The sequence below is a fragment of the Leguminivora glycinivorella genome, chromosome 15 (assembly GCF_023078275.1).
Source record: "Leguminivora glycinivorella isolate SPB_JAAS2020 chromosome 15, LegGlyc_1.1, whole genome shotgun sequence".
NCBI lineage: Eukaryota > Metazoa > Arthropoda > Insecta > Lepidoptera > Tortricidae > Leguminivora > Leguminivora glycinivorella.
This window is the reverse complement of record NC_062985.1, coordinates 6,229,414-6,245,177: the sequence shown is the minus strand read 5'-3', so window position 1 is coordinate 6,245,177 and position 15,764 is coordinate 6,229,414. Positions and strand designations below refer to the sequence as shown.

Below are 15,764 nucleotides of genomic sequence, written 5' to 3'. Positions count from 1 at the left end.
CTCTACGTCCATCCCCGTCTGCTGTTACCGAAGACTGTCCTCGCAGGACTCCTCCGAGTGTCTAGTCGTTCGCAAGTCGCCCACTAAATACATCGACGAAGATTCAGAGAGCTTATTAGTCGAAGCGACCAAATATATCGACGAAGATTCAGAGTGCCTAGTCACAGCCACAGAATATATGGACGAAGGTTCAGAGTAGAAGACGGCTGCCGAATTTATCGACGAATTTACATGAACGTTCAAGTAATATCCTAATTGAATTTTAAGCGAAGCATACGTGGCATCTAAGGCTTATTCGGTTTATCGTATATTTACAGATTCGCTAGTACCTCGATAGTGTTATTATTTGTGCCGTTTGTATATCCGAGGTCTTTATAGAGAGAGAGTACGTCGTAGACGTCGCATCGGACAGATAGATGGCGCCATCGTTCGTTGTAAGTCGCTCCGGCGTCACACCGCCGCGATGTTGGTAGTCCCGTTTTTCCCACCTGCAACATAAGGCTCCTCGCGCCCCGACCCGCCACCAGCCACCCTCATTGTTTCGTCGAACGCCGAAGTGACCGGTTGTCGCGTATTCCGTTCGAACATTTTTACAGCATGGTGTCTCGAAATTAATCTTTTAGTTTCTATTTCCTTGTTACTTCTGGTCAAACCAGAGTTATTCGTGTTTTTATTTTAAAAGTGGCTTATAACGTTTCGGAATTATGAAATTTTTCAATTTCATCCGTCAATTCTTTCTTCCCTTTTAATTTACGCTCGTTCGTCTTGAATAATGAGATATGTTATGCCTCGCTAGCGATCATTATTCGTCTTTCGGGGTTCTCACTATAGAAATGAACGAGCGGTGCTTTATGATTCTACCCACTTTTTTGTAAGAAAGTTCCATGCTGCAAAAATCGTTACCGTTAATCAGTTTTCTTTTTAAACTATTCGCATTTCCGAGACTAAAGTAGGAAGTGTTATCCGCGTATTAAAACAGGGTGGCCACTTTCTGGAAAACCGGGAAAACCGGGAAAAGTCAGGGAATTTCACTGGTCATGGAAAAGTCAGGGAATTGTCAGGGAAATTTAATAGAGGTCAGGCATCGATTTAAACTTCCCAAGATACACTATCACCTACAAATTCGACACTCAAAAGTGTCCGATCGCTTAGTTGCAAATGTGTGCGTCTAGTTGACAAACGAAAACTTCGCAATGTAGTAAAAACTACTTTAATTTTTTTACAAAAACAACGTTATTTCTTAGTACTTAAAGTTCAATTTCAAATGCAAGCAATTGGCGGTTATGACATTAATTAATGTGATCATCGCGAAAGCCATAAAATTTTATGACCGCAGATCGCAGGTGTGCATATTTTTAAACAAATCTACGTCTTATTGCAACCAACATAAGTTTAATTTCGTTCGCGCTGCAACAATCTAAACGCCATTTTAAAATTGGGAACGAGGATGGACAGAGGCATCATGGGAGTCGCGCTATGAGATGAAAGGCGAGAATGAGGAAATTTGCGGTATTTTTGCGAAAAACTGTTTAAAAATATATATAAATAAATATATATATATATATATATATATATATATATATATATATATATATATATATATATATATATATATATATATATATATATATATATATATATATATATGTGTGTGTGTGTGTGTGTGTGTATGTATGTATATAAATAAATATTGGGGACACCTTACACAGATCAACTTAGCCCCAAACTAAGCAAAGCTTGTACTATGGGTACTAAGCGACGATATACATACTTAAATAGATAAATACATACTTATATACATAGGATACATCCATGACTCAGGAACAAATATCTGTGCTCATCACACAAATAAATGCCCTTACCGGGATTCGAACCCAGGACCGCGGCTTAGCAGGCAGGGTCACTACCGACTGAGCCAGACCGGTCGTCTAATATATATAACATATGTGTGTGCGCGTGTAGTGAGTGTATGTGTAGCGATTATGTGAAGGTAAACAGTTGAGGGATTGTATGTGGTGTGTGTGAGGGATGGTGCACTTGGAGAATATGAATTAAGTAGCTATTAAAACAAATAAGAATCGAATGATGACATTAATTTATTATTCTACGTAATTTCTTTCAAAGCTTTGTGTGGGTAAATCTTCTCTCCGCTCCTCAGCTATAATTTTGCACCATTTTTCCCTTTCAACGTCTTGTTTTGGGAATCTGGAATAAAAACCTTTTTTATTACTTAAAAACGAATTTGCTATTCCCGGGTTGTTTTTTTATAATTAAAGTAATTTATAAGATATGTATTAATATTATTGAATTGAAATCATTTATTTTATTTTCATTCAGACTTATTGGTCCATAATAATAAATAAATACATACATTATTACTATGAAATAGGCTTCTTTTACAAAAAATATAAATTAGCGACTCCATCATTCCATTTTTAACTATGTTCCACTTCATCCATCTTTTGTCGCCGTCCGCTCATTACTAGTATAGCGCGAGAGAAAGAGACAAACTGCGTAAGACCAAATCAAGGAATTTACTTTAATTATTCTAGAAAATAAATGTTTTTAGTAAGTTAGGAAGCCATTTTGGCCACAAATGCATAACATTATAAAATTATTAACAATTACTTACCGGAAATACGATACGTCATCCTTTTTTAACGTATATAAGGTGTTATTTTTGCACTTTTTTACGGAGCACTTAGGCATGTTGCCGACACGGCGGATGAAGCGCTACTGACCGCCCAATTGTGCTTAGAACATTTTCAAGCACAATTTGCTGCGGACACATTCTAAGCCGTGATGGTGCATCTAGGTAGTTTAGATCGATGAGGTCAGGGAATAAAAATTGTCTTTGTATGTACATAAAAAAATAAGCAAATTATTAATTTTATCATCTCCAAATTTATATATAATTATACTATAATAGGTAAGTAAACGTGACCACGCGGCGCACGTGCCACTGTATTACTCGGAAATCGCCGCCGGCTGGGATGTCAAAGGACGCCGACACTTAGCCGGCGCAGGTTGGCGGCAAATCAAAGGCTGTAGGTATCAGGTGTTCTAGTTACCGCCTTGCGCCCGCCCTTTGCAATGGGTAAATTTGTTTCATTCCTATTCATTACGCGATTGGATAAAGACGATAGTGAAAGTGCTGTGTGTCTTTGTGTACTTCTTTACTTACGACTTACGAGTATTGTTTTTGGAAGTTAATGTGTGTTAATTGGCAAAAGTGCATTAAGGACGTGAATTAAGAAGAGGACATAAGGACTATAATTATTCTGTTTCGTTTGGATGACCTCGGTAAGTGATTTGATTATTTCGTTATTTCTCGATTATTATTACGATTATAACATGTTTCTGTGATCTGATGATGGCACTGGAACGTAGGTACTGTGTAATTAATCGACACGACCCCCATCGAGTTTAAGCTCGATTGTTTCGTATTGACATGACGAGTACTTTGCGTTCCTGGATGATATACAGGGTTGTCTTCTCGGGAGAACTCCTCAATAGTAAATTGCAGTGATTCGAAACTTTGCGTGTAGGTTTAATTTCTGTCATTTTCATAGAATGCCTAAGTTTTAAATATATGTTTCGATTTTATTGGTTTAAATAATAATGCACATAGGCAGCGTCCACACCCAAGAGACGCATGTCTTGCGGCCCGGAACGGACGTCTCCGCCACCGCCGCGTCTCTGCATGGCGCGCGCCGTGCCGCCTGGGGGCGCATCTTACGTCCTTCCTATACAAAATGTACTGAGGAGACGTTGTTTGAATGACATTCAGGCGGCGTGGCGGAGACGTCCGTTCCACACCGCAAGACGTGCGTCTCATGAGTGTGGACGCTGCCTAGGTTAACAACAACACGAATAACAGTCTCCTGTTACACATTTGCGTTCACCACATAAATATACACAACTTAATAGTATACCTACTATATTTTGTAAGATACCTACTTATAAGATTTCTTGGCTTTTTGTTGTGTATGTGTATTATCTTCATCATCTTCCTTGCGTTATCCCAGCATGTGCCACGGCTCATGGGAGCCTGGGGTCCGCTTTGGTGCGCGATGTATGTGTATATTATATGGCTTTGGCTACATTTAAAGCAATTCAACTTTATCCCTCTCTATAGGTATATTTCGAGTGGGAAAAGGTTTCCCATGACAGCACCTTTATGACATTGTCATGACAATCGGTTTGGTTTGGCCTGTGTGCAATCTTTTTTTTTTCACTTTACTTTTACATACTGACCTTAGTAGTGACCTTGCCTGCGAAGCCGATGGTTCTGGGTTCGAATCCCGGTAAGGGCATTTATTTGTGTGATGAACACAGTTGTTTGTTCCTGAGTCATGGATATTTTCTATGTATTTACGTATTTGTATACTATATTTTTGGACGACGACCAGTTTGACCTAGTTTGTAGTGACCCTACCTGCTGAGCCGATGATCCTATCTACGATGATCCTAGCTATTTGTCCCTAAGGCATGGGTGTTTTTAGGGTTCCGTAGTCAACTAGGAACCCTTATAGTTTCGCCATGTCTGTCTGTCTGTCCGTCCGTCCGTCCGTCCGTCCGTCCGTCCGTCCGTCCGTCCGTCCGTCCGTCCGTCCGTCCGTCCGTCCGTCCGTCCGCGGATAATCTCAGTAACCGTTAGCACTAGAAAGCTGAAATTTGGTACCAATATGTATATCAATCACGCCGACAAGGTGCAAAAATAAAAAATGGAAAATAATGTTTTATTAGGGTAAAACATCCCCCCCCCCCCCCTACATGTAAAGTGGGGGCTGATATTTTTTTTCATTCCAACCCCAACGTGTGATATATTGTCGGATAGGTATTTAAAAATGAACAAGGGTTTACTAAGATCGTTTTTTGGTAATATTAATAGTTTCGGAAATAATCGCTCCTAAAGGAAAAAAAAGTGCGTACCCCCCCCCCCCCCCCCTAACTTTTGAACCATATGTATAAAAAATATGACAAAAATCACAAAAGTAGAACTTTATAAAGACTTTCTAGCAAAATTGTTTTGAACTTGATAGGTTCAGTAGTTTTTGAGAAAAATACGGAAAACTACGGAACCCTACACTGAGCGTGGCCCGACACGCTCTTGGCCGGTTTTCTATGTATGTATTTACGTATTTGTATATTATACCTATACTCGTTGTCTGAGCAGGCTACACAAGCTTTCTTGAGCTTACTGCGGGACTTAGTCATTTTATCTGTGGAATGTCCTATAATAATTATTTATTTATTTGATATTTGTGCATATTAACAATATTTAAGCGGCCTCAAACTATTAAATCAATGTGTTTAAAAATAGAATAAAAATGTGCTATGATTTAATTTAATCCCCTTTGTTATTTGAGTTATTTTGTTATTTGAGTATCAAATGGGGAACGTGACGATATAACAGGAGAGCGTAATTGTCTTTACATTTCACTTATGTGTGTTATGTGCACAGACCAACCCCTATAGACATCTATTACAAGACGACTCGCAGTGGCCAGCCTTCCTAGTATTTGCACTGATATAAGCGCGGGCGCTCGCCGTGCCCGATCAGTATCGACCAAGTAACAGACCCGAAAGCAGCGCGTGTTTTTCGCACAAAAAAATTGGAAAAGGGTATTTTGATGCCTTAAAGATGTCCACCTGTAGTGTGAAATGGTGTGGAAAGGTAACAAGAAGCTCAAATTTAAAAACAGACGGCATTACATTCCACAAATAAGTCATATTTATAATTTATTCAGAGCCGGCATAGGTCAACTTACATTGGCCACTTACGCGTCAGTAGAGGGACAGTCATACTTCTGTCCCTTTTCATCTGGCGCGACTGCCCGCCGTCCTTGAAACGGCCAATCACAGCGCGCTTAACACATTCCCCGCCCGCTCCTCGCACCCCAAACACTGGCGACTCGTATCGCGCACAAAATATACAAGATTTCTACTCTATAGGAGGTTCTCTGTGGTTATGTGTTTATACTTTTTAATTAACATAAACAATGAAAAAAGTTCGAATTTAGACTTTTCTATGAAAATGACGGGTTTGCTCAAATAATATAAAGTCACTGCGTATAGATGGATATGGCTGGTCCTTAAAATTTCACCCGGTATACTTATGTGCCAACTCATAAGTTTTAAATTGTGTATCATTTCATAGATGTCTATAGCTAGTGGAGTATATTTTAAGTAACTTACAGCTTATACGTCTCTTCAAAAATGTTTTCTTTTTACTTCCAGATGGTCACTCTACGATGTCGAAGTAAACTACTTTTAATTGTGAATGGCAATTGAACGATAAATTTAAACCGTGGCTTGAACCTGTCAAAAATGACCATTTTTCCGCCTACTGTAAATTGTGTAAAAAAAGTTTTACACTTAGTAATATGGGCGAGCAGGCTCTCTCCAGCCATATGAAGGGAAAAAAACACAATATTTTGTTATCTAATCAAAATAAAAGCATGAGCCTTAAATCATTTTACTCGGAAGATAAAAAGGAACCTGTTTCCAAAGAACCCATTACAACTACTTCCCCAGACATAGTAGTCGAGTCAACAGGACAGGTCACGCCATCACATCACAATAATATTAAAGAAAAACGTGTTATAATGACAATGCTTATTAAGGACGAAATTACGAAGGCTGAAATCATTTGGTGTATGTACCAAGTACTAAGTCATAGCTCACAAAGGAGCGGTGGACAAGCCGTGGATCTCTTTCCTCTAATGTTTCCGGACTCTGATATCGCAAAAAAAATGCGCTTGCAAAGAACAAAAATAGCCTACACTGTTTTATACGGATTAGCGCCATATTTTTTTCGACAGTTAAAAGAAGAATGTTGCGATTGTGATGTCATTACCATTGGCTTTGACGAATCCCTTAATAAAGTTGCGCAGAAAGGGCAGATGGACATCTTTGTCCGTTATTGGGACAATGAAAAAACCAAGTCCGAAGCAGGTATTATGGTTCAGCTTTTCTGGGGCACGCAACTGCTGATGATTTGTTGAAGGCTTTTCTTGCCACTACCGATGGCATTGATACAAAAAAAATATTGCAGGTTTCAATGGATGGCCCTAATGTGAATAAGAAGTTTTTGCAAGACCTAAAATCCAAACTAAAAAATGAGGGCGAAGCAGGTGACCCAATTCTGCTCAACATGGGGAGTTGTGGACTTCATAATCTCCACAATGCGTTTAAAAAATCAATGAAAGCCTCGGGGTGGAAGGTGGTAGACTTTTTACGTTCTCTATACTACCTATTCTGCTATAGCCCCGCGCGACGTGAAGACTATACAAGGTTTTCAGGCTCGAGTACATTCCCATTAAAGTTTTGTGCAGTACGTTGGCTCGAGAACTTTAGCGTTGTTGATCGCGCCACTAAAATCATACCCAACGTTGAAAAATATGTGAAGGGAATTAAAAACGAAAAAAAGCACCTGACAGCGCAAGCTTTACAGTAGTAAATGCTGCATTGGAAGACAAATTATTAAAGGCTAAATTGGCCTTTTTTCAATCGGTGGCGGTGCAAGTGGAGCCATTTTTAACATTATTTCAATCCGACGCACCACTTGCTCCACTTTTATACGAATCACTTTTGGCCACACTGAAAAAAATCATGCAAAGAGTTGTTAAAGTGGATGTATTGGATTCTGCCACGAATATCACGTCGATTGATTTGAAAAAGGAGTCTAATCTGATAAACGCGAAAGAAATCGACTTGGGCTTCGCTGTAAAGAATGCTCTTCGAAATAGCCGCGATATCAAAGATATCGATATCTTGCGTTTCCGTCAAGACTGTCGAAAGAGTCTAATAGAATTTTGCGTGTCATTATGCCAAACATCCCCACTTTCGTATGCTTTGACTAAGGGAATATCTTGTTTCGATCCCGCAATCGCAGTCAATGCAGAATTCCGACGAGAGAGGCTCGATAAAGTGTTGGACATATTTGTCAAAAATAACCGGCTTTCAGGATATGAAGCAGATAACGCCAAAAGTGCTTTCAACGATATTTGTAAATCACCTGAATTTGAAAAATCAATGAAACCTTTTTCCATTAAGGATGGTCACCGACTGGATGATGTTTGGCTCAGTTTGACGAAAAAGGAAAATAAAGACTTGCAATCTTTAATAAAAATGGTCCTGGTGTTATCCCACGGAAACGCTTATAGTGAGCGTGGCTTTTCCATCAATAAGGAAATATTGGTGGAAAATCTTTCGCAAGAATCTATAATTGCGCAAAGACGCATTTATGATGCTATATCGTACCACGGCGGTATAGAAAAAATAAATATTGGAAAAAAATGATCCACGCGGCTCGTAATGCTCACTCCTTGTACACAGAGGAGCTACACAAAAGAAAGGAAAATTTAAGTTCTGAGGCGAAACTCAAAGCAGAAAAAAGAAAAAATGAAGAAATGGTCAGAGAACTTAAAGCCAAAAAGCAAAAACTTCTCGACGGAGCTGCCAAGGAAGCTGAGTTATTAGAAGAACAAATTGCGAAGTTTCAATAGATTTTAAAATATGTACTTATATTATAATAAACCATGCTAACTGATGACTTTGTTTCAGTTACACCCAAGCAAAAACTCAAAAATGTATTCCAATTATATATTGTATATTTATTACATTTAAGATTATGGTCAGGGAAAAACTTGAAAAAACGCCTGGAAAACCGGGAAAAGTCAGGGAATTTTGGTTGTAGTAAATAGTGGTCACCCTGTAAAAGTTTCGCGCGAGAATATAAGCGGTAACGTAGGTAAGTTGCTCCGCCGGGGACCACGTGCTCCGGGGACCACGTGCTTCGCGACCGCGGGCTGCGCGACCTGCGGGCTGCGGCGGCGGCGGCGGCGGAGGGCGCGGGGAAGGAATACAGCGCTCCAAGGAGGTTTGAATTTCACCGACGAATGGGTGAGCAGATTCATATTATTTTAGAAAGAACATGTTCGGTTTCCGATTTGGTGCGGAGGCACCAAGCCACGTGTCGGCGCCGAAACTTACTGTAGCGCTGCGATAGCGCCACTGACCGCGGCAGTGTTGTCCGCCGCGTCGGCGCCGCCGAAGTTGCGTAGAAGTTGCCTCCTCGTTAACGATGGCCATCTCTGCGGTGCCGCCGAACAACGTTGTGGCCGCCGCATAGGCGTCGCGTGCGACGCTGTAAGTATGTCTGCTGCTGCCCCGACGCGAGCGCCGTGCCGTTAGTGATCAGTCGTCAATACGCAGGCTACCAGCGCGGCCACCTCCTGCCCCCGCCACAACGCCGCGAGCCTGCTGAAGCTGTCCACCAATATCGCTGGCCGCCACGCTTATGCTGGCGCCTCGATGGTGATGCAGAGCGTTCGTCTGCCGTGACAACGCCGCGATCCTGCTGACTGTCCACCTGCTGTAGCTGTCCACCAGTATCGCTGGCCGCCACGCTTATACTGGCGCCTCGATGGTGATGCAGAGCGTTCGTCTGCCGTGACAACGCCGCGATCCTGCTGACTGTCCACCTGCTGTAGCTGTCCACCAGTATCGCTGGCCGCCACGCTTATGCTGGCGCCTCGATGGTGATGCAGAGCGTGCGTCTGCCTTGACAACGCCGCGAGCCTGCTGAAGCTGTCCACTAATATCGCTGGCCGCCACGCTTATGCTGGCGCCTCGATGGTGATGCAGAGCGTTCGTCTGCCGTGACAACGCCGCGATCCTGCTGACTGTCCACCTGCTGTAGCTGTCCACCAGTATCGCTGGCCGCCACGCTTATACTGGCGCCTCGATGGTGATGCAGAGCGTTCGTCTGCCGTGACAACGCCGCGATCCTGCTGACTGTCCACCTGCTGTAGCTGTCCACCAGTATCGCTGGCCGCCACGCTTATGCTGGCGCCTCGATGGTGATGCAGAGCGTGCGTCTGCCTTGACAACGCCGCGAGCCTGCTGAAGCTGTCCACTAATATCGCTGGCCGCCACGCTTATGCTGGCGCCTCGATGGTGATGCAGAGCGTTCGTCTGCCGTGACAACGCCGCGATCCTGCTGACTGTCCACCTGCTGTAGCTGTCCACCAGTATCGCTGGCCGCCACGCTTATGCTGGCGCCTCGATGGTGATGCAGAGCGTTCGTCTGCCGTGACAACGCCGCGATCCTGCTGACTGTCCACCTGCTGTAGCTGTCCACCAGTATCGCTGGCCGCCACGCTTATGCTGGCGCCTCGATGGTGATGCAGCGAGCTCATCTGCCGTGACAACGCCGCGATCCTGCTGAAGCTGTCCACCAGTATCGCTGGCCGCCACGCTTATGCTGGCGCCTCGATGGTAATGTAGAGCGTTCATCTGCCGTGACAACGCCGCGACCCTGCCGAAGCTGTCCACCAGTATTGCTGGCCGCCACGCTTATGCTGGCGCCTCAGTGGTGATGCGGAGCGTAATACTGTTAACCGCTGCACAGGCGTCGCAATCCTTCTGCTGCGTCTGCAGTGACAACGCCGCAAGCTACTTGAAGTTTTCCACCGGTGTCGTCGGCCGACACGCTGATGCTGGCGCCTTGATGTCGCCTCGATCGCACGAGGTAAGATTGCAGACGCGGCGACCTTCATCGCGCCACCGAGCGCAATACTGCGGCTTCCGCGAAGGCGTCGCTAATTTTCCTGCCGCGTTTGCCGTGACGACGCCGCGAACTCTGTCGATGCTGTTCACCGATGTAGCTGACTGCCACGCTGGCGCCGGTGCCTCCCGCGCTGACGGCGGCGACCTCGAGAGGGCCACCGAGCACGATACTGCGTAACGCGACAGGGGCATCGAGACGCCTTTCGAGCTGACGACGGCCGTCTCAATCTCACCGCCGAACGTAACAGCGTCTGCTGCAGTGACAAGCTGGTAAGATTGCTGATGTGGTCCCTTGGTGCTGCTAGCCGCCACGCTGATAACGCCCGTCGCGCCTAACACTGTCTTCCGCTACAATGGTGCCACGACCACGACTATCCAGGCTCCGTCTGCTACGGTATCGTTGCAGACTCTGTTGCTGACCAGGCTGATACTACCCTCCAATGTGACGCCGGGCGCCGCTATCAGCTGACATCCCGTACACTATGGTATCCACTCTTTCCAGTTCCCGTGAAGTACGACAGTATTTACACTCTATTTTGACCAAGGACTCCTCCGTCGCCGAAGTGAGAACAGATAAATTCTAAAGATGCTACGTCCTAACGTGGCTTGGACACCCATAGTTGAACGAGGTAAGACGTCAATAACCGGACGAGGAGCCGCACTGCTGCGAGGGTGTCCTGACGATGTTCGCGAGCTATCTAATCGGAGAGGCGCCTCGCGAGACGACCCTGTGATTCCTGTACATCGCTCATTGTGTAGGTCAAAGACATCGTAAAGGTTTGCGGAATTAAAAAAAAAAAATCTCTTTCAGAATGTCCAGATCTGAATTCGAGCCAGCGTCCTGCATCCTGAGCGTGCGTCTGTTTACCGGGTGGACACCAAAACCGATCGGTAATCTGGCCGCGGGGGTTCCAAGTACACGACGATTTCCCGGAGGCTTGGTGCGCCCCCTGTCCATTCGAGAGATTAACTTATTCGCCGAGCCTCTAATAAACAAATTGGGAAAAATAAACCCGCTTCGCCGTAGTGAACTTGAGATTCCAGCTCAAAGCGAAAGGGGCCAGGAACTCAGGAGGACTTCAGTAGTTATCATCTGGCTCGACTATACTGAATTAATATAGTGCTTGATTCGATCGTAGAACCTGATTTCATCAATTTCACAACTTTCGTAGTCTACAGAGGAAGGTTACACCGCTGCAGTTTCCAGCATTACCTCGTACAGCTGCCGATAGCTGTAGGCCAATCGCCCCTGTTTTGCTTGCATCTGCAGCCCGATAAGACCTTCAATAATCGGAACATTGTACGAAGTAAAGCTCTTCCGATGGAAAATAATCTTCAACAGGCGGTGGCGCTGGCGACTGAAGGGACATGCAGCCGGATTAAGGTTCGCATAGCACTATATGCTATGCACAGTTCGGTTGTATGTTATGTTATGCTGTACGATGTCAGGACTACATCTCTTCTGTTACAAGTAACTACGACAGTAACTGCTGACTCCAACAGACTGTCGTACGAGGTCAGTATGCACCCCCTGGGAGCCAAGTAAGTGACCTTCGGTGACCTCGCCTTCTTCTGCTTCGCCCGTCATCGTACCTCTTCGTCTGCGAGAGCCCTGCATTACGCCGTACAACGGTACGTATTAAGCCTCCGCCACACATAAAGCGCATTCCGCTTCGCTAACGCTACGCTATCAGCGCGCTGAATGCGCGTGCATTCCGCTCGCGTCCCGCGCGCGTTGCGCTCGCAATCAGCGCTTGTTAGTTCCCGCTAGCGCCCACTGGGCGCAACGCCAGCGTTTGTGCGGTGCACCGCCATTATTGCGCTCCGCCTACGCTCTTAAAGCGCGCATGTGTGGCGGTGTTTTAATTCACCCCTTGACCTGCTACCACGACGTGTTCAACAACCACCAGCGATGCGACACGGACGTCTCCACCTCTCAGTCTACTCTGTCGACCTTCATTGCACGAAGTAGAAATCCGTCGCATCGGGTTTTGGATTAGGTAATGGATTACCCTTAGAGTCAATGACTGACTTGAAGAAATCGACTGATACCTCCGTCCAGTGTAGTAGCAATCGACAGCGCTCGTACTTTTCATCTTCTAGGCTAGTTTTACCGAGCGATCGGTATCCTCAAATGCCCTCACTAAAAAGAGTTCAGAGTTCAGGAGTCTCGCTTGCAACCGCGCTCGCTTGACGCGAAATAGTCTGATCGAAAATACCAGTATTGTAACAAATAGCCCTTGGGCGCGTGAGTGATGACCTTTTTCTGTGTTTGATATGGACGTAAGACGTTGGATTTTAAATAGTCATATCAAAGCTAATATTGATTTAGATAATTTTTACGAAGGGTTGACAAAAGCAGTATCAATTACGTTACCCTGCTACAGTACAGATAGTAACACTACTTTTACTGTTAATTTCCACACTTTGTGTCTGAAATTGGGTTTATAACCTGATAAAATAACGTGTCTGTTAATAATAATAGTGTATCTAAGGTTTTTGTATCTTGTTCAAGTCAGCCTCGCCTACATCTTTTTTTGGTTTTGATCTGCGATGTATAATAATGTCATTTCTCTAACTATTCGCTGACTAAAGCTAAACGTCATCACGAAAATCTCTTTAGGCGTTTCTGGCACCGAGATATTCGCGGATCGAAGGCGATTTCGACTGATACATCTGTCAAATCGGTTCAACAACTGATTCACTTATTCTTCTATGCTATGCCAATAGGGCTACCAAAGGCTTGCGCGCCAGCTGACTCGCCACCAGGAGATAATAAACAGGTCTCTATAAAGACCTCGGATATACAAACGGCACAAATAATATAAAAATTTTACCTTCCAATAAAATTGTTATTATTTTGCCTGGTATATCCGAGGTCTGAGTGATGCCTTCCTGGTAGGCTTAATATACCGTCGGCACTTCTCCTCAACAATGAGGGTGGCTGGTGGCGGGTCGGGGCGCGAGGAGCCTTATGTTGCAGGTGGGAAAAACGGGACTACCAACATCGCGGCGGTGTGACGCCGGAGCGACTTACAACGAACGATGGCGCCATCTATCGGTCCGATGCGACGTCTACGACGTACTCTCTCTCTATAAAGACCTCGGATAATTTCATACTATATGGACTTTCGAAATAATTACTTATGAGGAAATTACTCTCCATCATCAATCATTTCAATAGTTTTAAATTATTGAGGTTATTTATTTTGATAAAAAATTGTGCCAATCATTTTGTTATTAATCATACGCTTATAGGTTTTTATTAGCATCGAATATAATAGACCACCCACCGGCCGCAATTTAGCGAGATCTGCGATACCGTGTCCCTCTTCAAGAAAATTCTGATCGAACACTTTCTCGTGAGTAAAATCTCACTAAACGTCGCACATCACTCGCTGATCGCTGCCGGTCGGATATCGAATTTGAATCGTTCTGTGAACGCTTTGTAACGTGTATTTCCGTGCAGGGCGACGTCGGACGACGACCTGCTGTCGGCCACGGAGCAGGACGGCGAGTTCGGCAGCACGGACGACCTCAGCCTCTCCGCGCGCTCGCAGCGCCTGCTGCACCGCCAGCTCTCCTCCGACGACCCCATCATGGTCTAGCCTCCGCGCCCTGCGTCTGCGTGCGCACGCCACTGCGGTATGACACTTTCCCACTCGACGCGACACGCACACACGCGTCCTAATACAGGTGATCCACACGGAAACTCACGAAATCATGGTACTTCAGTCAGCCTCAGTACAAGAAGTACTAGCGTTGACATAACTAGCACGGATGTTTCCGAAGAAATACGATGGAAAACAATTATACATTACACCTGTACCCCCTCTCGTGTGACGCTTTTATGACAAATTATGTACCTGCAGCAGGAGACGAGGGATGCCAGGTTACTTTTGGTAAAATATTTAGAAAACTTTTAATTAGAAAAACTGCAGGACGCTGTCCTCTCTTTTATATTCAGAATGTACTATGTCTCATTACATTGCAATGATAAAAAAAAAACAGTTCTTACTAGTTATTATTCCATGAAATAGGGTGACATAAGACAGGAACACTTCGATATGGAAAATTTAAATCTGCTTTAGAAAAAGTATTAGTATTATCATATATCGTCACAGAAGGGGGAGGGGGGGGTCATACTAAATGTGACAATCCCTGTTAAAATACAAAAAAGTTTCCAAAAACCTGATTTGATTAATATGGTATGATCCCTTATTAATCTGAATGACCAAAAGTTTACTGATGATTTATGGTATGATTTTGGCCTAATATTGATTGTACCCTATTTTATGGAATACTATGATTATAGCAAAGTTTTACATGACTGTTGTTTGTGTCAAGTTCTATATTAGTAGTGTCTTCGGAAAGCGAAGTCGTAGAATGTATGTAAGCCTATACACAATCAGTGACTCTTCTCTTTCCGAAAAGACTAATCCTAAAAAATCTGTTGATGAAGCTATAAAATTGTATTCTGAAAACTTGAGTTTTCGATGTACGTATTTGCATTAGAAACTTTTAGGAGCTATATGGTGCGAAAAGCAATCTTTTGTTTAGTTGTAGGGGTACTATTTGAAATGAAGCCTATTAGGAGGTTGTGTACAAAACTCATCCGACCAGTTGCATCGATATTCTTGCCGTGGTACCACGCTATGGTAGGGAGGAGATGTGTTAGTTATTAGTGTTGATGTTTACTCGTACGGTGAAATGTGATCATTGTGTCTTTATTACGTTAATGTTCAAAGGGCGCTCGGGTCCCGAGCGGACGCGCCATTTTCGGTTCCTCACTTTGTTAGTATATTGACAGAATATCTTCATGTTTGGTACTGTTATTCCTACAAGACGTTGATGTTTCTCACGTTATTGAAGTTACTATATTCTTGCCAGTAGCCGAGCCACGACCAGTCGCAGACGGCCGAAGGCAATCTAGACGAGTACTTAAATAGTTATAGTGATCTCATACAAGAATTTAAAACTGTATGATAAGACTTTAACATTCCGTTGTGCGTTGACCACACGCGAAACATTCCAAATTTCACATATTAGAGATTTGAGGCTAAATGTATCCGTAAGATAAGTGGAAGGAAACGAATTAATAGTTTGTCTCCGGCCGGCAGCGAGCTGAGTTCAGCAGTCAACATTCTTGAGTAATTTATTACTTTTTGTTAGAAAAGTCTTTATCT

General features: G+C 44.0%; 1 protein-coding gene across 1 annotated transcript in view; it reads left to right on the top strand.

Annotated features, from left to right (window-relative positions):
- The window catches only part of LOC125234179 (unconventional myosin-IXa-like), a 73,212-nt gene extending 58,531 nt beyond the window's left edge, over window positions 1-14,681 (top strand). The window contains 1 exon segment of the mRNA XM_048140386.1: window positions 14,048-14,681. Coding sequence (XP_047996343.1) covers window positions 14,048-14,186 — 139 coding nt within the window. The 3' untranslated portion in view covers window positions 14,187-14,681.
- Window positions 14,682-15,764: the final 1,083 nt, after the last annotated feature.